At 44.5% G+C, this 22,148-nt stretch overlaps 1 protein-coding gene across 1 annotated transcript in view; it reads left to right on the top strand.

The window, feature by feature from the left end:
* The first annotated feature begins 243 nt into the window (after nucleotides 1-243).
* The window catches only part of RETREG1 (reticulophagy regulator 1), a 218,518-nt gene continuing 196,613 nt past the window's right edge, over nucleotides 244-22,148 (top strand). Inside the window, exon 1 of the mRNA XM_004384050.2 lies at nucleotides 244-590. Coding sequence (XP_004384107.1) covers nucleotides 316-590 — 275 coding nt within the window. The 5' untranslated portion in view covers nucleotides 244-315. The remainder of the gene's footprint in view (nucleotides 591-22,148) is intronic.

Below are 22,148 nucleotides of genomic sequence, written 5' to 3'. Positions count from 1 at the left end.
CCCCTACTTCAGACCCGCTCCCCCAGTTGGAAAGAAGGGATGCCCCCTTCCTGTGGTCCCTGGCGAAGTCAGTGCATGGCCCAAGCGCCCCGGACAGCACGCAGCTGCGCACCCACCGCGCAAGGATGCCGCCCGGCTCCGCCCCCGCGCGAACTTGGCCGCACCCACTTCCCCTGGCGGCGCCCCCGCCGCGGCGGGGGCTGACGTCACAAGGCACCCAGCCGCCAGCGCTCCGCGCTGTTCGCGCCGTGCCTGGCCCCGCCGACACCAAGGCGTGCCGCGCGTCCGCGTCCCCGCCTGGCCGCCCGGTGGAAGATGGCGAGCCCAGCGCCCCCGGAGCCTGCGGAGGAGGGATGCCCGGCCCAGGCTCCCCGCGAGGAGGCGCAGGAGGAGGAGGGAGGCAAGGAGCAGCGCGCGGCGGCCGGCGCCGAGCGGCAGGTGGAGGAGGCCGCGGGCGGGGTGGCCGCCTCCACGACCTGGCTGCTCGGGGAGCCAGTGTTGTGGCTGGGCTGCCGCGCCGACGAGCTGCTGAGCTGGGAGAGGCCGCTGCGCAGCCTGCTCGCCTTCGTCGGCGCCAACCTGCTGTTTTGGTGAGAGCCCGGGTGGGTGGGGGCGTCCGGGAGGGCAGGTGACCTTGGGGCGCCCGGGGGCTGGAGGGCGGAGGGCGTGCCCAGGGGCTGGGGTGGGGCGCGCATGCTGGTCACTGCAAAAGGAGTGTCAGCCCGGCCCCACTTTCTCGGCCACCCGCCTCGGACAGGTAGACACACACCTCGCCTTTCCTCCAGACACACTTCCCTGTAAACAGTCGTCAACCTTGTGGGTGTATCCAGCCTGGGACTCGAGGTGGTCTGCTAACCTGCACCCACCTGTCCCTACAGGTGTGTCCAGCGTGCTGGAAAACTTCGGCCTTTGCTTTCTAAAACTCGCAGATCTAGACCTGCTCGCCCAAGCATGCCCGAGCCAACGTGCTTGAACTTGTATTCGTTCTCGCACCCCCAGCAGGCATATCTGGACCATCTTAGGTACACACACGTTCAAGGCTGCGCCGCCTTCCTGAGTCACCTGAGATGGGCATTGAATGGCTTGTTTTTCCTTTCCCTGAAGGGTTGGGTTTACTGTCTTTACTCCCTCATGAGATAACAGTTGGCAAACAGGTGGATTATGTACATCACCCTTCCCCCTAGGTGTGCACAATGTGGAAAACAGACATATTTTTAGGCGATCTATGGAGAGAACACACAGGAATGTTTTCTTTAAAGCCTGCAATCAACAGGTTTGCCTCCCTAAAAAGTGCTCTTTACCATTAAGGATGTGAGGAAGTGTCTGGTCTCTTTATTGAAGGACATGCCCTGTCTCGGACTCCCAGCCTGAATGAGGGTGGGGGAAAAGCCTCTTTTTTTGCTAATGTGTCCACATGACAAATATGACCCTCACAGTGTGCAGAATAAGCTGAGCTTCAGTTACAGATATCTTGTTACAGGACCTAGATTTCTTCACCTTAAAGTTGGGGAATATATAAATGTACACAATATACCCCGCCTGCCATTTTCTAGATTAACTTGAGAAATGTGAAGATCTTCTGTAGATTCTGCCCTAGTCCTATTTTTCTCTTAACATGAGCTATAACTTATCAGGGTCCCGGATTGTGAATTAACCTTCATGAGGTCCCTTAGCTATCTTTTAGCTATCTGTAATCACTAAGCAAGAGTTTATTTCAAAAATCTCCAGCCTGTTGTGAAGTTACACAGACACTCAAATAAGGAGAATATATTGTATTTTTCTCAGTTGGGCAACTGTCCAAATAGTGTTGGGGTGTGAAGAGGCTCAGATCATATTATCTCACTGATTTTACCAATGGGGGACATGTTTCTAAAGCTCTTTTTTTTAATTTTAAATTTTATTTTTAAGAATAGCTAATACATTCTCAGGGTTCAAAAGTTTAAAGGTACAAAAGGGTAAAACCCATTGCCCTCGAGTCAATTCCAACTCACAGACCCTAGAGGACAGTGTAGAACTACCTCCATAGGGTTTCCAAGGAACGGCTGGTTGATTTGAACTGCCAACCTTTTGGTTAGCAGCCAAGCCTCCAGGACTCCTGGTTTAAAGGTACAAAGGATAAATACTTTAAAACTCGCTTTCTCCAGCCTGTCCCTGGCTACCTAGTTTTCTCACAGTGGCAACCAATGTTTCCAGTATTCTAGGCAAATCGTGGAATACTGTATGGGTGATAAGGAACCCTTGTGGTGCAGTGGTTGAGCACTTGGCCTGCTAACCGAAAGGTCAGTGATTTGAACCCATCAGCTACTCCACGGGAGAAAGATGTGGCAGTCTGCTTCCCTAAAGATCACCTTGGAAACCCTGTGGGGCAATTCTACCCTGTCCTACAGGGTCACTATGAGTTGGAATCAATTGGATGGCAGTGAGTATATGGGCATTCCTCTTCTTCGTGTATCTTGGTGATCACTTCCTTGTTCTTTTTCAGAAGCATAGAATTTCATTGTAAGGAGGTCTCAAATTATTTAACCTCCCCACTTCTGATGGACTAGGGTTGTTTCTAAATTTTGCTGTTTCAATAGCATAGCTGATGGCCTTGTGCATGCATCATTTTGCATATATGTAAGTATTTCTGTAGCATAAATTCTCAGAAGTGGAATTGGAATTGCTGGATCAAAAGGAATATGCACTTGTAATTTTGTTGGGTTTCACCATATTGCACCTCCTCGAAGTTCTATCCTTGTGTTCTCCCCCTGCAATGTGTGACTGCCTGTTTCTCTGTACCCCGGCCAAGAGCATTTTATCAAACTTTTTGGTCTTGCAAATCTGATAGGTAAAAAAAGATATCCCAATATGGTTTTAATTCACATTTCTCTATGAGATTGAGCATTTTTTCCTATGTTCAAGAGCCACTATAATTATCTTTACTCTGCATTGTCTGTTTATGAGTAAACTTTCTCCATTTTTTAAATTGTGTCACTGGTCTTTTTCTTATTGATTTGTAGCTTTTTTATATTAAGGACTTTAACCTCATTTCTGTAATATGAGTTGTAAATATTTTTCCCCCATGGATAGTCTTAGTAGCGTGTTGTGTGCTATTGAATCGATCTGACTCTTAGTAACATATGTTGAAAATAGTGTTTTTTTGTATAAAATAATTTGAAAGGCACATCTGGTATTATTCAGGAGTGGTATCTTCCATCCATTTTATTTATGGCTCTGCTGGAGAGGCAAACAATGGCCAGGCATTCAGCCCAGGTCTGGCTTTCTGCTTCTTGTTGTTGTTGTTAGGTGCCATCAAGTCGGTTCTGACTCATGGTGACCCCATGTATAACAGACCGAAACGTTGCTTGGTCCTGCACCATCCTCACAGTTGTTGCTGTGTTTGAGCCCATTGTTGCAGCTACTGTGTCAATCCATCTCCTTGAGGGTCTTCCTCTTTCTTGCTGACCTTCTCCTTTACCAAGCATGATGTCTCTCCAGGGACTGATAACACATCCAAGGTGTGTGAAATCAAGTCTCTCCATCCTCACTGCTGAGGAACATTCTAGCTGTACTTCTTCCATGACAGATTTATTCGTTCTTCTGGCAGTCCATGGTATATTCAATATTCTTTGCCAACACCATTATTCAAAGGCATCAATTCTTTGGTCTTCCTTATTCATTGTCCGGCTTTCACATGCGTGTGAGGTGATTGAAAATATCATGGCTTGGGTCAGGCACACCTTAGTGCTCAAAGTGACATCTTTACTTTTTAACCTAAGACTTAAAAGAGGTCTTTTGCAGCAGATTTGCCCAGTGCAATACGTTGTTTGAGTTCTTGACTGCTGCTTCCATGAGCTGGGGAACCCTGGTGGTTAAAGCGCTTGGCTGCTAACAGAAAGGTTGGCAGTTTGAACCCACCAGGTGCTCTGTGGGAGAAAGATGTGGCAGTTGGCTTTCATACAGATTTACAGTCTTGGAAACCCTATGGAGCAGTTCTACTCTGTCCTATAGGGTCGATACGAGTTTGAATCGACTAGACGGCTAATGGGTTTTTTGGGGGGCTTCCGTGGGCATTGATTGTGGATCCAAGTAAAGTGAAATCCTTGACAATTTCACTATTTTCTCCATTTATCATGACATTGCTTATTGGTCCAGTTGTGAGGATATTTGTTTTCTTTATGTTGAAGTGTAATTCATACCGAAGGCTGTAGTCTTTGTCTTCATCAGTAAGTGCTTCAAGTCCTCTTCACTTTCGGTAAGCTTTCTGTTTATCTGTTTTTATTTCTTCTCCTGTTCGCATGTCTACGTTCCATGCATGTATTTGCCTTGACAGAAAGCTAACCGTCCTGATCTTTAAATTCTGAAATACTTATCATTGCTTTTGTGTTGTAATTGATTGGAATTTCTGATAACTTTATTAATTTTATTTGATTTTTGGAGCTTCCCCCCCTTCTTTATTTGTTCCTTCTTGAGTTAAAACACTTTTCAAGGAAATTAAGTTGTCTTTTTAATTGTGTACTCCTTATCAAGTGATCTTAAATTATGTGACCCTCTAACATTGTGTCCCAGGAACTCCAAAGCATTATATTTTCCATGAGAAAAACAAAAACATCAATATTAGAAATATAAGGAACTCAAATCTTAGCTTAAGCAATCAATAATGATGGCTGTTTTCACTTTATTTGGTGTTATTTCATTTCAGCCTGTATTTTTTGAATGGTTTTTTGCCTGATACAAACAGTAGTTTCAGAACTTTTGAGTTCGACTTAAAAAGCTCTGACATGCCCATTAGCAGCAAGGTTTTAGTGCTATGCACCAAAAGGACAAAAAATTAAGACATAGTCATAAAACTGTGGGTATAACTCAAGGCTGCACGAAGCAAGTGTGATGATAGAGTCAGAGAAAGGATGGTTTATTCTGATGTAGTTTCTGGAAGGTGGTGGGGGATTGTGGATGGAAGACATTGTGGGGGTCTTCATAATGAGGGCATGGTTGAACTAGACCTTTGATGTGTTGCCAGGAACTCTGCGTTCTGCTCGGCGGGACTCCATCAGGGTCAAAAGACAGAGACCGAGTTGGGGAGAATGAAGGGCAGCTTTATTGGTTAGCCAGGCAAAGATACAGTTGGGGCTAAGTGCCTTCCAAAACTGTTTGAAGGCAGCTTGTTGAGACTGGGTTACATAGGCAGATCAATTACAAAATACAAGATGGTGCGCGCCGGCGCAGAGCAGTCCATAATGAATAAGCATTTTCTAGGACCTGGGTTCGATTCCCCATGCAGGAGGAACTTAGCCATTTTTGTTTATTAGCATGTCAGCTCTCCACCCATGGGTGGAGAATTTATCATGCACGAGGCAGTTAGTGAGCTAAAGATCATCTGGAGTGCCAAGATAGAGGGCAGGACCTGTTTTAGTTGATTTTGGCCAGCCTCTGGCTGTTTCTCTTTAGGGAGGTTCTGAAGAGAAAAAGAAACAACTCCAGGAAATGGGGCTGTCTTGAGGCTAGGATAAAATGGCTGTATGGTTCTAGCACTGTCTTAGACGGAGTTCCTGGGTGGTGCTAACGGGAAGATTGGAGGCTCAAGTCTTCCCAGAGGTGCCTCAGAGAGAAGGCCTGACGATCTACTTCCGAAAAAAAAAATCAACCATTGAAAACCCTGTGGAGCACAGTTCTACTTGACATACACGGGGTCACCATGAGTTAGAATTGACTCAGTGGCAATTGGTTAATCGAGTGGCCAAAGCAGGTATTAAGAGACAAGATTGGCTAGGTGGGTTGGGGTCAGATTTGGGGGATAGTATTTGCCCTAAATACCATCCTAAGTGTCTGGACTTGTTTTTTCTATAGGCAATGGGGAGGAAAAATGCTTTTTAAAAATGGCCTTAAATGTTTTTAGTAGATAAGTAAATGGTGGTACATTTATTCTTAGAGTGAAATAATATATATTGATGGAAACAAACTGTAGCTACAGGCAGCAACGCAGTTGAATTTCACAAACGTAATTGTGGGCAGAAGAATCGCAAAGTCATATGCGCAAAATGATCCAATTTATTAGAAGTTTTAAAATGTGCAAAAAACCCAGTGTCGATTAAGGATACATATGTAGGAGACAAAACTACAAAATAGAAGAAAGACATCCTCATCGCCAAAATCAAGAGAGAGATTATCCCTGGGAGGAATGAGAAGGTAGGATAATAGCAGAGAACATGGGGGATTCTGGGGTGCAGCAGTGCACTATTTTTGACCTGGATGGTGATGGTTACATGGTGGTCAGGTTATAGTTATTTTAAAACTATGTGTATGTGTGTATGAATATACATAAAACCATACCAGACCCACTGTTGTCAAGTTGATTCTGAGAACCACCACCCAGGTCAAGAAATAATGTACTGCCTGCATCCCAGAACCCCACATGCTCTCCACGCTGATCACAGCTTCTCACTCCTCCCAGGGATAACCATTCTCTTGACTTCGGGGATGAGGATGTCTTTTATTTTCTACTTTGTGGTCTGTCTCCTGTCATGGTTAAGATTGGGCCATGATTCTCAGTGTTTATATGTGATCACCGCCATGGTGGGATCTGCTGTGAGTAGCCAGTCAGTTGAAGGGGAGTTTCCTTGGGTGTGTGGCCTGCATCTGAATATAAGTGGACATTCTGGCTTTTGCCTGCACTGGATCCTGCAGCTGCCTCCTGTTCGTCTGACCTCTGGTTCTTGGAACTTGAGCCAGCAGCGTACCTGCTGATCTTGGGATTTGTCGATCTTCATAGCCTATAAGCAAGACCCCTGCTCTCCGACCTGCCAATCTTGGGTTCACCAGCCCCTGCGGCCATATGAATCAGCAGAAACTTCTGTCTTGATCCATGAACTTGGGATGTTCCAGCCTCTACAATCAAGTGAGCTGTTTCCTTGATATAAATCTTTCTATGTATATTTATACACTTTACTGGTTTTGCTTCTCTAGAGAACCCAGCCTAAGACATCTCCGATGTATGTATCCTTACTCAATATTGAGTTTTTTTTGCACATTTTAAAACTTCTGATAAATTGAATCATTCTGTACATATTACTTCGTGATTCTCCTGCCCCAAATTACACATAGTTTTAAATAATTATAACTTGACTACCATGTAACTACCACCCAGGTCAAGAAATAGATATGTAAATATATGTGTATAAAACAAACCTGTTGTCATTGAGTCGATTCTGACTCATAGCGACCCTATAGGACAGAGTAGAACTGCCCCACAGGGTTTCCAAGAAGCAACTGGTGGACTTGAACTGCTGACCTTTTGGTTAACAGCTGAGCTCTTAACCACTGCGCCACCAGAGCCTCCTATATATGTGTGTGTGCGTGTGTATAATATACAACATATATATTATATATGTATATGTGTATATATATATATATATATATATGTAAATAAACCCATTGCTGTTAAGTTGATTCTGACTCATAACGATCCTATTGGACAAGGTAGAACTGCCCCATTTACAGGGTTTCCAAGGCTGCCAAATCGTTCTCCTGTGGAGCAGCTGGTGAATTCGAACTGCTGACCTTTTGGTTAGCAGTCAAGTGCTTAATCACCGTGCCATTGGGGCTCCTTGTATGTATGTATGTATGTATACATACATATATACACACATATGTATATATGTACATAGATATATATACACATGCATATATATATTCCGATCTATGATATATTTCTAGAAAAATACTAAAAATTACTAAAATATTATATTCATTCAGACCTCAGGGGAGTTTGATGAAATGCAGACTACATGTAGTGCCTGTCTCAAAAAGCAGAGATTCCACAGAACTTTGTATTAAGCACAGCATGAAATAGAATGAACCCAATGAAACAGAAAATGCCTGCTTTGTTTTTGGTTTTAAAGAACCAACATCTTGAGATGTACTTTTTCTTTTTTTTTGGTGAAACTTTACACAGCAAATCAGGTTCCCAGTTAACAATTCCTATACCTATCGTTCAGTGTCACTGGTCACGTTTTTCACAGTGCGTCGGCATTCTCAGGCATCCTCATTATTGCCATTCTGGTTGTTCTGTTTCCATTAATCTAGCTTTCCTGCCCCACCCCCCCTTACCTTCTCATCTTTGGTTTAGGGTAAATATTGACCATTTGGTCTCATATAGATGATTATTTGAAAGGAGCACAGTATTCACAGGTAATATTGTTTATTTTGTAAGCCAGTCTATTGAGGTATACTTTTCATACTATAAAATACATACACTTTAAGTGTACAGACAAATGTATATGCCCATATAACCACAACTGCAGTCAAAATCTAGAACATTTCTATCACCCTAAAGATTCCTTGGTGTCTCTATCCGGTCAGTCCCAGCCCTGACCCCAGGCAATCACTGATCTGCTCTGCCACTATACATTAGGTTTATCTTTCCTGGGATTTCTGATCAGTGATGTGCTCTTTGGTTTATGGCTTCTTTTACTCAGCATAGAGTTTTGAGATTCATCCCTGCTTTATGTATCAGTCATTCAGCATTTTATTGATGAAGAATATTCCACTTCATGGATATACCACCATTTGTTCATCTGTTTACTAGCTGATGTTCATTTGAGTTGTTTCCAGGTTTGGCCCTGATGGATAAAACTATTATAAAAATTCAGGTACAAATCTTTGTGAGAAATGCCTGTTTTCAATGCTTGGATCCTTGTTTGGCATGGCCACATGACAGTTGCCTTGAATAGGAAGGGATGGAGCAAAATCTCCATTTTCTAAATCTCCTTGCTGGTCATAATACTGAAATTTCATGGCTGACAATGCAGCCACACTCTTGGAGCATACTTCTCTGCAGCCTAGAAAGCCACTCTGATGTGGTTCAGATAAGTATGCATGGGCAACTGCCATTGCATGGCAGTGTTACCCTCTGTTTGTGTAAATAGAAAAACTACAAGAAAGTGATTTGCCTGAGGTGACTAAATTGGTGTCCTGGCTGACAATAGCCCTTAGGCGCTGCTTGGACCTTCAAGGTGCCTCTCAGGCTGAACACTCCTGCACTCTGGAATCCTAACAGGACCCACCTAGTGTCTCTGGAGTGCTCTCAGAATTGGTTTGGAGGTTGTGGGGCCTAACCTCCCACTTGGTAGCAAACCTCCCTTTTTATATAGCATCACTGATGGGTTCCCCCAGTGTTGGTTAGAGCTGTACCCCTCCAGGGGTGGCCCTGGACCAGCAGCATTGGCATCACCTGGACACTTGTTAGAGATAAATTCAGGGACCCCACCCCACACCTACTGATGTGAATTGAATTGTGTCCCCCAACAATGTGTTGAATTTCTGACCCTTGTACCTGCGGATTAGAGTCCTAGTGGTGCAGTGGTTAAGAGCTACGGCAAGCTGTGACTTGTAACCAAGAGGTTGGCTGTTCGAATCCACCAGCCACTCCTTGGAAACCCTATGGGGCAGTTCTCCTCTGCCCTATAGGGTCACTGTAAGTCGGAATCAACTTGATGGCAATGGGTTTTTGGTTTGGTACCTGCGGATCTGATCCTGTTTGGAAATAGGGGCTTTTCTTTTATGTTAACAAGGTCATAGCAGTGTAGGCTGAGTCCTAAACCTAACTGATTCTGAGTTATAAAAATACCAGAATAGACACAGAGACACACACAAAAGGGGAAGACAGATGTCATGCCAAGGAACCAAGGAGTGCCGGGGCCTACCGATAAGGAATCCAAATGGTTGAGACCCTGATTTGGACTTTTAGCCTCCAAAACTGTAAGAAAATAAATTTCTCTTCTTGAAAGCCACCTTGTGGTATTTCTATTACAGCAGCACTAGGTAACAAAAACGCCTACTGAACCTGAGTCTCTGGTGGAAAGGCCAAGACATCTGGGTTTTCTCCAGTTCTCTGGGTGGTTCCGATGCACGCTCAAGTTGGGGAACCACTGGATTTGAGCACTTTCAGGTATTGTGAGCTCTCTTCTCCATAAGGCAGCCATTTTTGACAACTTGACTAGTAAATATTTTTCTCATGTCAAGTTAAGGCCATCTATTGGTTCTTTATGCAGCTACCCAGGATCAGTGCCCCCTAGAGGCGTATCTAAGGTATGGCAGGCATGGCACATGCCCTGGACGTCGCTTGAAGGGGGTGGGCGCCACTGAGCAGTTTCTATTAAGCTGCTTCGGTCCAGTGTCCTTCCTCAAACATGGTAGACACAGGCAAAGCGATGGGAGGGGCAGAGGGAGCCACTTGCCCTCAGGCACAAGTCCAAGGGGCTCCAGGTGAGGCACGAGTGACATTCCAAGGTGCTACAAATATGAAAGGCGCTTGTTTGAGACAGCTGAACTGGGAGGGGGGAGGAGGGGAGGCATTTCTGCCGACGTATCACCACTATCAACGTCTATTCATCTTGAAATTAGGGAAGGCACGTAACTTAGGGATTGTCCCTGGGCACTCGTAACTTAGAGATTGTCCCTGGGCACTCGAATTGAGAGGGGTGCAATTTAGAAATTGCCCCTGGGTGCTCTTGCCCTGGCTGTGCCTCTGGTGTCCCTACCCCCCCTTCCCTCAGGGTAGTTCTCTGACTGTTTCAACATTCATTTGTTCTCTGTTCCTGCTGCATTTCTTTTCCCTAGGAGAGAAATCCTGGGTTCCTTCCACTCAGTATTTTCCTGTATAATTTCCAGAATCTTCTGAACGTGCTTCAGTTTATCTATATTCCTCCTTAAATCTCATTCCTGAGATGGTCTGACCCGTGTGTACTTTTTCCCTCATCCTGGACTGCATCCTTCTAGTCACATGACCTGAGATAGAATTTTTTTTATTCCAAATGACAGTAACTCCCTTTGACAGCAGCTATCATTAACGATTGTTAGATTCTGGTCTCAGTCAAATTATGTTGTTGTTGTGTGCCGTTGCCGTCATGTTGATCCTGACTCATAGCAACCCTATGTGACGGGAATACAGCCACCCCCTAGGGTTTTCTTAACTATAATCTTTGTGGAAACAGATTGCCAGATTTTTCTCTCGTGGAGCTGCTGGGTGGGTTAGAACTGCCAGCTTTTTGGTTAGCAGTCGAGTGCTTAACCGTTTGTGCCACCAGGACTCCTTAGTCTAATTATAACTACTAAAATTATTATAAAGTATATTCACATTTAATATGTTATTCAAATCCTAAGCAACGCAGTGAGGTAGGTATTACCCCATTGTACCCAAAAAGAAACTGAGGCCCACATAAGTTGAGTTCATCAAAGATGACTTAGCCCAGAGCTGTCCAACAGAATACGTACAATCATGGAAGTGTTTTACATCTGCATCGTATAGTATAATAACCGCTAGCCATGCATGGCTATTGAGCATTTGAAATGTGCCTCATGTGATTCATGAACTGTATATTTAATTTAAATTAAATAGCCACACATGGCTAGTGGCTGCCATGTTGGACAGTACAGACCTAGATAATAAGTCGTGGGGCTGTGTCTTAGTTTCCTATGGCTGCTGTACCAAAGTACCACAGACCTGGTGTCTTAAAACAACAGAAATTGTCTCATAGTTCTGGAGACTAGAAGTTGGAAATCAAGGTGTTGGCAGGGCTGGTTCCTTCTGGAGGGCTCTAAAGGAAAGTCTGTTCCTTGCGTCTCTTCTAGCTTCTGATGGTGGTTGGTGATCCTTGGCGTTCCTTGACTTGTAGATGCATCTGTCCAGTCTGCCTCTAGTGTCACGTGGCCTTCTTCCTTCTTTGTGCCTCTCTGTTTCTGTGTCTCTTCTCTTTTTATAAGGACACCAGTCATATTGGATTAAGAACTACCCTACTCCATGACCCCATGCCAACTTAACTGATAACATCTTCAAAGACCCTATTTCCAAGCAAGGTCATATTCATAGGTAGCAGGGATTAGCCCTTTATTATATCTTTTTGGGGGACACAGTTCAACCCATAACAGGCTGGGTCATGGAGCCACATCCTCTTTCCATGAATTCGGTATTTTCCTACTCCATCATTCTAAAGAACAGTAAGAGACAGATTATGTCACCCAGTGATTGGAGTTTATACTTTTTCAGTGTTAGAGAATTGCACTTAATGATTCCAGTATGTTGTTGTTGGAGTCATCTCCGACTCATGGCGACCCCATGTATGCAGAGTAGAACTACGCCATAGGCTTTCCAAGGCTGTGACATTTTGGAAGCAGATTGCCAGGCCCGTCCTCCGAGGTTCCTCTGGATCGGATAGAACCACCAGCCTTTTGGGTAGTAGTTGAGCACTTAACCATTTGCGCCACCCAAGGACTTCTGATTCCAGCATACTCAAACCAAATTGCCGTCAAGTCGATTTCGACTCACAGTGACTCTGTAGGACAGAGTAGAACTGCCCCATGGGGTTTCCAAGGAGCGGCTTATGGATTAGAACTGTCGACCTTTTGGTAACCAGAGGATCTCTTAACTTCTGTGCCACCAGGGCTCTGATTCCAGCATAGGATGAAAATGTTTATGTAGGGAGGGCCTGCATCTGCATGAATGGGAATCTGTTCAGTCTGTTCATCAATTCAGTTTCCTCGCCTTAGCTCTGTTCCATCTGAGCTGTCAACAGCAGTGGATGAGTCGGCTCCATGCCCAGCACGATGCTGGGCCCAAGGAGGATATAGCAGCAGCCCAGGGTTGGCTGTATTTTAGGAGACATGTCTGGTTCAGATGAATTGATTGAAATAATACATCACAGTTCTGAATTGTATGCCACAGTCCCCAGTGCTTTATGATTGAGAATAAAACAGAAGTCAAGGGGTTTGGAGTAGTTGGTGAAAGCTTTGTGAGACTTGCTAATAGGCGTAATTTTTTTTTTTTTAACAATTTTTTTTGGTTGAAATACAGAAGAACATACACCAATTCAGCAATTTCCACGTGTACAATTCAGTGACATTGATTGCATTCTTCAAGTTGTGCAACTGTTCTCATCCACCTTTTGCAAATTTTTCCTCCCCCATTAATGTAAACTCGCTGCCCCCAAAGCTTCCTATCTATACTGTTGACTTGCTGTTGTTAACTTGATCCCATAAGTAGTTCTTTGAAGGAGCCCTGGTGGTGCAGTGGTTAAATGCTTGCCTGTTAACTGAAAGGTTGGCAGCTCAAACCTAGCAGTGGCTTCATGGAAGAAAAGACCTGGCTATCTGTTCCCGTAAAGATTACATCCTAGGAAACCCTATGAGACATTTCTACTCTGTCATTTGGAATCGACCCTGAGGCGCACAACAACAACAGATAGTTCTTTTTAAAAGAGCACAATGCTCAGGGCAGACATTCTTTACTAATTAAGCCAACCTGTTTTTAATTAGTAAAGAACCTATTTTCAGTCTCCTTATATGCATGCAAAAGCTGGACAATGAGAAAGGAAGACTGAAGAAGAATTGATGCATTTGAATGATGGTGTTGGCGAAGAATATGAATATACCATGGACTGCCAGAGGAACGAACAAATCTGTCTTGGAAGTGAGGATGGCGAGACTTTGTCTCATGTACTTTGGACATATTGTCAGAAGGGACCAGTCCCTGGAGAAGAACATCATGCTTGGTAAAGTAGAGGGTCAGCAAAAAAGAGGAAGACCCTCCATGAGATGGATTGACGCGGTGGCTGCAACAGTGGACTCAAACATAGCAACGATTGTGAGGATGACGCAGGACTGGGCTGTGTTTCGTTCGCTATGAATTGGAGTTGACTTGACAACACCCAACAACAACAAGAACATTGTCTGGTTTGAAGAAGACTCCACAGGTTATTTTTGGTTTAAGGTTTAAAGATATCTCAGGACAGTAGTTTCGAGGGTTCGGCATAGGCGTAATTTAAAAGAGTCTTCCACATTGGACAATCCAGGAATATAGGGAGACTGAGCCCTTGATGTTGTCAGAATGGGGAGACTCCTCTGACTCATGTTGAAGCTATGTCTTGGGGAGCAGGGAGTATATATTCTTTGTCTTGGGTGCATGGCATAAATGGAGAGAGGGTCTCTTCCACACTGTAGAGGTTCAGAAAAGCTTGATGAGCTGAGCTGGAGGAGAGCAAAGCGGGGTTGCCTAGAAAGGCCTTGCCATATAGAGAGAGCTCAGTTCAGTTGAAAATAGTTACAGACATCTTTTTATATTTAGCATTCAGCACGTGTTTCTGGATCAGTGGCCTCGTGGGCTATCTGTGTGACACAGTGACTCCTTTGTGAGTTCTCGTATGTACGGCTCTTCTCTTGGACCTTGGGACCTTATTGTTAGCTGGCGATGAGTCAGCTCCCAACTCAGGGTGACCCCACGCACAATGGGATTGAACTGTTGTGATCCATAGGGTTTTCACTGGCTGATTTTTGGAAGTAGATCACCAGACCTTTCTTCCTAGTCTGTCTTAGTCTGGAATCTCTACTGAAACCTGTTCAGCATCACAGCAACATGCAATCCTCCACTGACAGACAGGTGGTGGCTGTGCATGAGGTGCGTCGGCTGGGAAGTGAACCTGGGTCCCCTGCATGGAGGGCGAGAATCCTACCACTGAGCCACCACTGCCCCCCATGGGAACTTGGCATCAGGAAGTGCTGGTTGAGAGCCTAAGAAGTAGGACTGTTTTGACTAGATCTATTTTTACTCTCGAAACGCATCTTGCCTTCCTTCTATAAAAACTACAAAGCTCAAAGCCAGTTTTTGATTCATCTTCAGTGATTTTGCACAATTTTATGGTTATGCTGTTTGGGTAATAACTTTACCTCAGCTTCATTTTGCTCTTCCTTTTTTTTTTTTTTTCCAACAAGCATTGTTGTGTAAGAACATTTTTAGCTGCCTGATTGATCCAAATGAATACAAATAAACGAGGCGTATCATTATTACTAGGTGCTGGGAATACAGTGATGACTGAGACGTGTTTTGATCCCTGGTGAGAGAAGCAGACTAATAAGCCCATAATTCTAATGTAGTGTTAGGCTGTGAGTGCTAACTTGCCAAACTGAGGCCACAAAGAACAGTAGGATTTCCTTAGGCAGAGAGTGAGTGGGAGTGGAGGATGGGGAGGAGGTAGGAAGACCAAGATGTAAGAAGTGAAAGAAAACTTACATATGTTGAGCAGCTCTTATGTACTTGGTGCTTATTTAAATTCTAACAGATAACTGCAGTATAGAAGCATAAACAGGATACACACAGTAACACTCAACAAATATTTATTGAAATATATCTATACATATAGATGTATGGTCCCTGGATGGTACAAATGGTTTGCTCTCAGCTTCTGAGAGATTGGTGGTTCGAATCCACTCAGCAGCCCCTTGGAAGGAAGACCTAGCAATCTGCTTCTGTAAGATTACAGCCCCCCTCAGCACCCTCCCCTCAAAAAACACACAAAAAACACCCTGCGGAGCTCAATTCTACTCTGAAGCACGTGGTGTTGCCATGAGTCGGAATCAACTTGATGGCAGTAGGCTTGCTTTTTTGGCATATATACCCATTGCCTTCGAGTCGATTCCAACTCCTAGCGATCCTGTAGGACACAGTAGAACTGATAACGTATACTACTTAAACCAGTTGCCATCAAGTTGATTCTGACTCATGGCAACCCCGTGTGTGTCAGAATAGAACTGTGATCTATAGGGTTTTCAATGGCTTATTTTTTCGGAAGTGGATTGCCAGGCCTTTCTTCCGAGGTGCCTCTGGGTGGACTCAAACTGCCAACCTTTTGGTTAGCAGTTGGATGTGTTAACTGTTTGTACTACCGTATATATATATTTAGAAAGAGAGAAAGAGAGAGGCAGGAAAGGGGAGTGATGGGAAGGCAAGGGCGGGGTGTGGAGAGGAGGGTAGTTTCATGTGCTAGGGGAATATCCAAAGGTGAGGTTGGAAGAAGAGTTTGGAGCCAGTTTATGAAGTGGTTACTACTGGGCTATGCTAAGGAATTTGGAAAGCATGAAGTAACAATCTGTCTGGATGGTTTTACAACTACTATCATATTGCTTCCTTTCTTTCAAGACCTCCATTCAAAAATTCCCCAAATATTTATTGAGAATCAAGTATATATCAACAATCTCTGGTGCTAGGGATATAACAATGGACAAAAATGTTTTAAGATTCCTGTTCTCACAGAGCTTGTAGTCTAGGGATGGCAGTGGTGGAAGAAAGGCAATAAACAAATATACAAAGGCTTGGAGGTACTGAGAGCTGTGAAGAAGACTGAAGCAGGAGGGATGAGGGACAGAGAGTGTCAGGGAGGTGTTACTTTGCTGGAATGTTCAGTGCTGACCTCTCTGAGGAAGTAACATTGAGCAGAGATCAGATGAAGACCTCAGGGAGTTCTCCACATGGGGTGGAGTGTTCCAGGCGGAGGGAATAGTATGTGCAAAGGCTCTGGGCTGGGAGTGGGCTTGGAGTGTTTGTGGAAGAGCAGGGAGACCAGTGTGACTGGAGCTGTTGAGCAAGGGGGAGACACTGTTGATTTAGCTTAGAACTTCATGCTACAATTGAGAAAATTCTGCTGCTCAGCTTTCCATCAGCCACTTTTGAAGAATCAGGGGATCCTAGGACAAGAGGAATGAGCCATGGTGGTGCAGTGGTTAAGTGCTTAGCTGCTAACCAAAAGGTTGGTAGTTGAAACTCACCAGCTGTTCCACGGGAGAAGGATCTGGCAGTCTGCTTCCATAAAGATTTACAGGCTTAGAAACCCTATGGGGCAGTTCTGATCTGTCCTGTATGGTTGCTATGGGGCAGCATTGACTTGACAGCAGTGAGTGGGTTTTGGGGCAAGAGGAATAGGTCTGTGGGTAGCACAAACAGTTTGTGCTTGACTGCTAAGCAAAGAGTTGGTGGTTTGAATCCAACCAGTGGTGCCATGGAAGAAAGGCCTAGCAATCTATGTCCATAATATTACAGCCATTGAAAACCCTATGGAGCGCAGTTCTACTCTGAAACACACGGGGTTTCTGTGAGTTGGAATTGACTCTGCAGCAACAGATTTGTCTTTTTGGGGGGTTTAGGGAGAGGAGACTAGTTAGGAGACTTTTGCAGGAGTTACGTGTGGTGAGAGGCCGAACCAAGGCAGTTGCAGTGGCGATGGGAAAGAGGACATGGATTCAGGGAGATTCTGAAGGTAAAAATTGGACGACTGAGTGATTTCCTGGGTGAGGGAAGAGAGAGAGGTGGGCGAATGACTCAGGTTAGGAGTGTGATGTGTGGGGATTATTGTCCTTAACCAATATGAGGATTACTGAGGTTGCAGCAGGTTGGGGCCAGTGGGGGAGGAGGGTGATATGCCCAGTTTTCAGGATGTTGAATTAGACATGCTGGTGGGCAATCAAGTCATTGCGGGGTTGGTTATAGGGGCTGATGCTCAGGGTACAGGTTGGATTGAAGTGTAGATTTGGGTGTGTGGGTGTTGGGTTGGTTGCAGCTTTGGGAGTGTGTGAAATCCCTAGAGAACATTTGTTGGGTGATATGGGAAGAGAGCTTGGGCCCGTGTTGAGGAAAACTGGCATTATCCAGAGCTGAGAGCGTGGGGGACCCCAGGAGAGAGCTGTTCCAAGAAGCCAGCCCAGATAACAAGGGAAGTCATCTGGCGTTTGACTTGGATTGCTACTTCCTGGCCTTGTAGTTGTTGTTATTAGTTGCCATCAGCTCTGACACAGGTTGAAATGTTGCCTTGCCCTGCTCCATGTTCAGGATTTCAGGGCCATGACATTCCCAAACCTCACCAGCAGGGGCAGGATTCCCTCTTCCCTCCTTCATATCACCACCTCCTGGCTGCATCCTCATGGCTTGGTCTCAGTGGAGCACAGGGCTGCATGGGACCTTCTGTGGCTTGGTCCTCCAGGCTAGCTTCTGATGGTAAGTGTCATGAATTAAATTGTGTCCCCCCATCTGTCAACTTGGCTAGGTCATGATTCCCGTAATTGTATGATTGTCTCCCGTTTTGTCATTTGATGTGATTTTCCTGTGTGTTGTATAGTCTATCACTGTGATGTGATAAGATGGATTAGCAGCAGTTACATTGATGAGGTCTACAAGATTAGGTAGTGTCTTAAGCCAATCTCTTTTGAGATATAAAAGACAGAAGTGAGCCGAGAGACAGGGGGACTTCATACCACCAAAAAAGCAGTGCTGGGAGCAGGGCGCGTCCTTTGGACCTGAGATTCCTATGCTGAGATGCTCCCAGACCAAGGAAAGATGGATGACAAGGATCTTCCTCCAGAGCCAACAGAGAAAGCCTTTCCCTGGAGCTGACGCCCTCAATTTGGACTTGTAGCCTACTAGACTGTGTGAGAATAAATTTCTTTGTGTTAAAGCCATCCATCTGTGGTATTTCTGTTGTGGCAGCACTAGATAACTAAGACAGTAAGTGGGAGGTCACTGAACGAAAAAGAATTGGTAGACGTTCAGCCATTTCAAGATGTAGCATATGGTCAGGAACCGATGGTACTGAAGGAAGAAGTCCAAGCTGCACTGAAGGCGAAAAATAAGGCTCCAGGAATTGATGGAATACCAGTTGAGATCTTTCAGCAAACAGATGCAGTGCTGGAGGTGCTCACTCATCTCTGCCAAAAATTTGGAAGACAGCTGCCTGGACAGCTGACTAGAAGAGATCCATATTTATGCCCATTCCAAAGACAGGTGATCCAACAAAATGTGGAAATTATCGAACAATATCATTAATATCACACACAAGTAAAATTTTGCTGCAGCAGTCCACCTACAAGGAACTGCCAGAAATTCAAGCAGCATTCAGAAGAGGATGTGGAATGAGGGATATTATTACTGATGTCAGATGGATCCAGGCTGAAAGCAGAAAATACCAGAAAGATGTTTACCTGTGGTTTATTGACTATGCAAAGGCATTCAGCTGTGTGAATCATAACAAATTATGGATAACATTGCGAAGAATGGGAATTCCAAAACATTTAATTGTAATTGTGCTCATGTGGAACCAAAACATGGATCAAGAGGCAGTTGTTCGAATAGAAGAACCAGATACTTCGTTGTTTAAAATCAGGAAAGGTGCATCAGGGTTGCATCATTTCACCATACTTTTTTAATCTCTGTGCTGAGCAAATACTCTGAGAACTTGGACTATTTGAAGAGGAACGGGGCATCAGGATTGGAGGAAGACTCATTAACAACCTGTGATATGCAGATGACACAACCTTGCTTGTGGAAAGTGAAGAGGACTTGAAGCATTTACTGATGAAGATCAAAGACTACGGCCTTCAGTGTGGATTACACCTCAACATGAAGAAAACAAAAATCCCCACAACTGGACCAATAAGCAGCGTCATGATAAACGGAGAAAAGATTGAAGTTGTCAAGGATTTCATTGTACTTGGATTCACAGTCAGTGTCCATGGACACAGCAGTCAAATCAATGGTCAGCCTCCATTCATTAGCTTCAGGCGTTGACATGTCAGAAGACACCCAGAGCAAAGGCCAAATGGCTTTCTACAGGTGATTTTACACCTTGCAGTATTGTATTTAGTATTGTGGTCCCACCTATCCTGTATTAGTTTAACATGAAATATTTTATGGGAAACTTCCCATTTACTAAAGAAGCAAGATAAAATGGGCCCATGGTATCCACATAACAGCACAGACATGTGCTTTTAAAAACATAACACTCTTAAGTATTTTCCAAAGATTCTTCTGAAAGATTTGTTGCGGTGTTCTTTGTTCTCTGCTGATTTCAACTTCTTTGGGAAAGAAATACGTATGTGTATTTTATTGTGCTTTAGATGAAGGTTTACAGAGCAAATTAGTTTCTCATTAAATAATACACATTGTTTTGTGACATTGCTTGCCAAACCCACGACATAATCACACTCTCCCCTTCTCGACCTTGGGTTCCCCGTTTACCAGCTTTCCTGTCCCCTCCTGCCTTTTCCTCCTTGCCCCTGGGCTGGTGTGCCTGTTAAGTCTCGTTTTGTTTTATGGGCCTGTCTGATCTTTGGCTGAAGGGTGAACCTCAGGAGTGACTTCAGTGCTGAGTTAAAAGGGTGTCTGGGGCCAGACTCTCAGGTTTTCTCCAGTCTCTGTCAGACCAGTAAGTCTGGTCTTTTTTTGTGAGTTAGAATTTTGTTCTACATTTTTCTCCAGCTCTGTACAGGACCCTCTGTTGAGATCCCTGTCAGAGCAGTTGGTGGTGGTGGCCAGATGCCACCTAGTTGTGCTGGACTCAGTCTGGTGGAGGCTGTGGTAGCTGTGGTCCATTAGTTGTTTGGACTAATCTTTGCCTTGTGTCTTTGGTTTTCGTCATTCTCCCTTGCTCCAGACGGGGTGGGACCGGTGGAGGGAAAGAAATATTTTTGACTCGAGGGTAAAGACAACAATTCCCAAGTGAAAACACATTTTGCAATGTGAGGCCACTTCCATGCTCCTGATGGTGATGTTAGAATGGAGAAAAGAGGCAGCCAGCCTCTCAGCTCTTTCCCGACACTAACCGACTGACCACACCTTTCATTTGAAAGATAAACTCAAATGGTATCGAGAGCTCACCTAACTTGTGGCCACACAGGCCCACTGTGTTTCTAGATAAACTAATTTGGCTACTGTATATTGAACTGGTTTCCTTTTGACACATTTTGTGGCACACTTTATGTAACCTTGCATGATTTTACTGCATACCTGCAATGATAATTGATACCAACAGTGACCATTTATTGGGCTCCTACTATGCTGAGCACTTGACATAGTTATCTTACTTAATTCTCATACCACATAGCAAGGTATCATTGGGCCCGTTTTGCAGATAGGGATGTTTACGCTCAGAGTGTTTAAGCAAACTTGCACCAAGATGGCAATGTGCAGCAGACGTTATTCCGCGTGGGAGCCCTGGTGGCATAGTGGTTAAGAAGCTCAGATGTTAACCAAAAGGTCAGCAGTTCGAATCCACCAGCCACTCCTTGGAAACCCTATGGGGCAGTTCTGGTCTGTCGTACTGTCACTATGAGTCAGAATTCACTGTACAGCGCGGATGTGGTTTGGTTGTTTTTTTTTTTGTTTGGTGCAGTGGTTAAGACCAAAAGGTCACCAGTTCAAACCCACCAGCCCTTCGTTGGAAACCCTATAGGATAGTTCTACAGAGACTATAATATGTATATAAATATCCCAGTAAGCTAGGCGGTAGTGCAAGGTCGGTTGTAGCATAAAATTAGAGCATGCATCTCAGGTCACGTGACTTATCCCGTCTGTCTTCCAGAGGACAAAGTTAATTGACTTCTCAAATGAAAACATAAGCTGTCTTTCACATAGCTTGCTTTCTCTGTCTGCTTTAGAGCAAGAAGCTAATTTATTTTCAAAGGAAAATGTCAGTGTCAACCAAGGCATGCTTTGTAAGGTGTCCTCCCCGCAGCCACTTTTGGTTTGTTTTAGGCGTTAATTGCCTACACCAGGTGTGGATTTCTCTCAGTGGGCAAGTCGTACAGCTTCATCATTTTCACCTCCCTTTTGTATTTGCCCTTTTGACCCAGGAAGGGTTCTTTCTGCACAGATAAACTGTCATGTGGACTCCTCCCTGCTCTTAGGTGAACGTACCATTTTGTGGTCTGTAGTGGTAAACTATGTGCAGTCGGGATGTGATCCTGGGGGAATCTAGTGTTCGTGAAAATGACATCTTTTTTTTTGTTTGTTTATTGTTGTAGTTTAAATAAAGTTTACATTTCAAGTTAGTCTCTCATACAAAAATTTATACATGCATTGTTATGTGACCCTAATTGCTGTCCCCATACTGTGACAGCACACTCCTCCTTTCCACCTCTGATCCCCCAAGTCCATTCAACCAGCTCCTAACCCTCTCTGCCTTCCCATCTCACCTCTGGACAGAAGCTGCCCGTTTAGTCTCTTGTATCTACTTGAGCTAAGAGGCACACTCCTCACGAGTATAATTTTATGTTATGTCATACAGTCTAGTCCAATCCCTGTCTGAAGAGTTGGCCTTGGAAATTATTTTAGTTCTGGGCTGACAGAGAATCCAGAGGCCGTGCTTTCTGGGGTTCCTCCAGTCTCAGTCAGACCATTAAGTCTGGTCTTACTAGAATTTGAGTTTTCGCACACCACCTTTCTCCTGCTCCATCCGGGACTCTCTGTTGTGTTCCCTGTCAGGGCAGTCATTGGTGGTAGCCGGGCACCATCTAGTTCTTCTGGTCTCAGGCTGATGAAGCCTCTGGTTTATAGGGCCCTTTCTGTCTCTTGGGCTAAT

This window comes from Trichechus manatus, unplaced genomic scaffold, assembly GCF_000243295.1.
Source record: "Trichechus manatus latirostris isolate Lorelei unplaced genomic scaffold, TriManLat1.0 scaffold00116, whole genome shotgun sequence".
In the NCBI taxonomy this organism is placed as follows: domain Eukaryota; kingdom Metazoa; phylum Chordata; class Mammalia; order Sirenia; family Trichechidae; genus Trichechus; species Trichechus manatus.
Note: the sequence above shows the minus strand (reverse complement) of the source record. Positions and strands in the feature narration are given on the sequence as shown.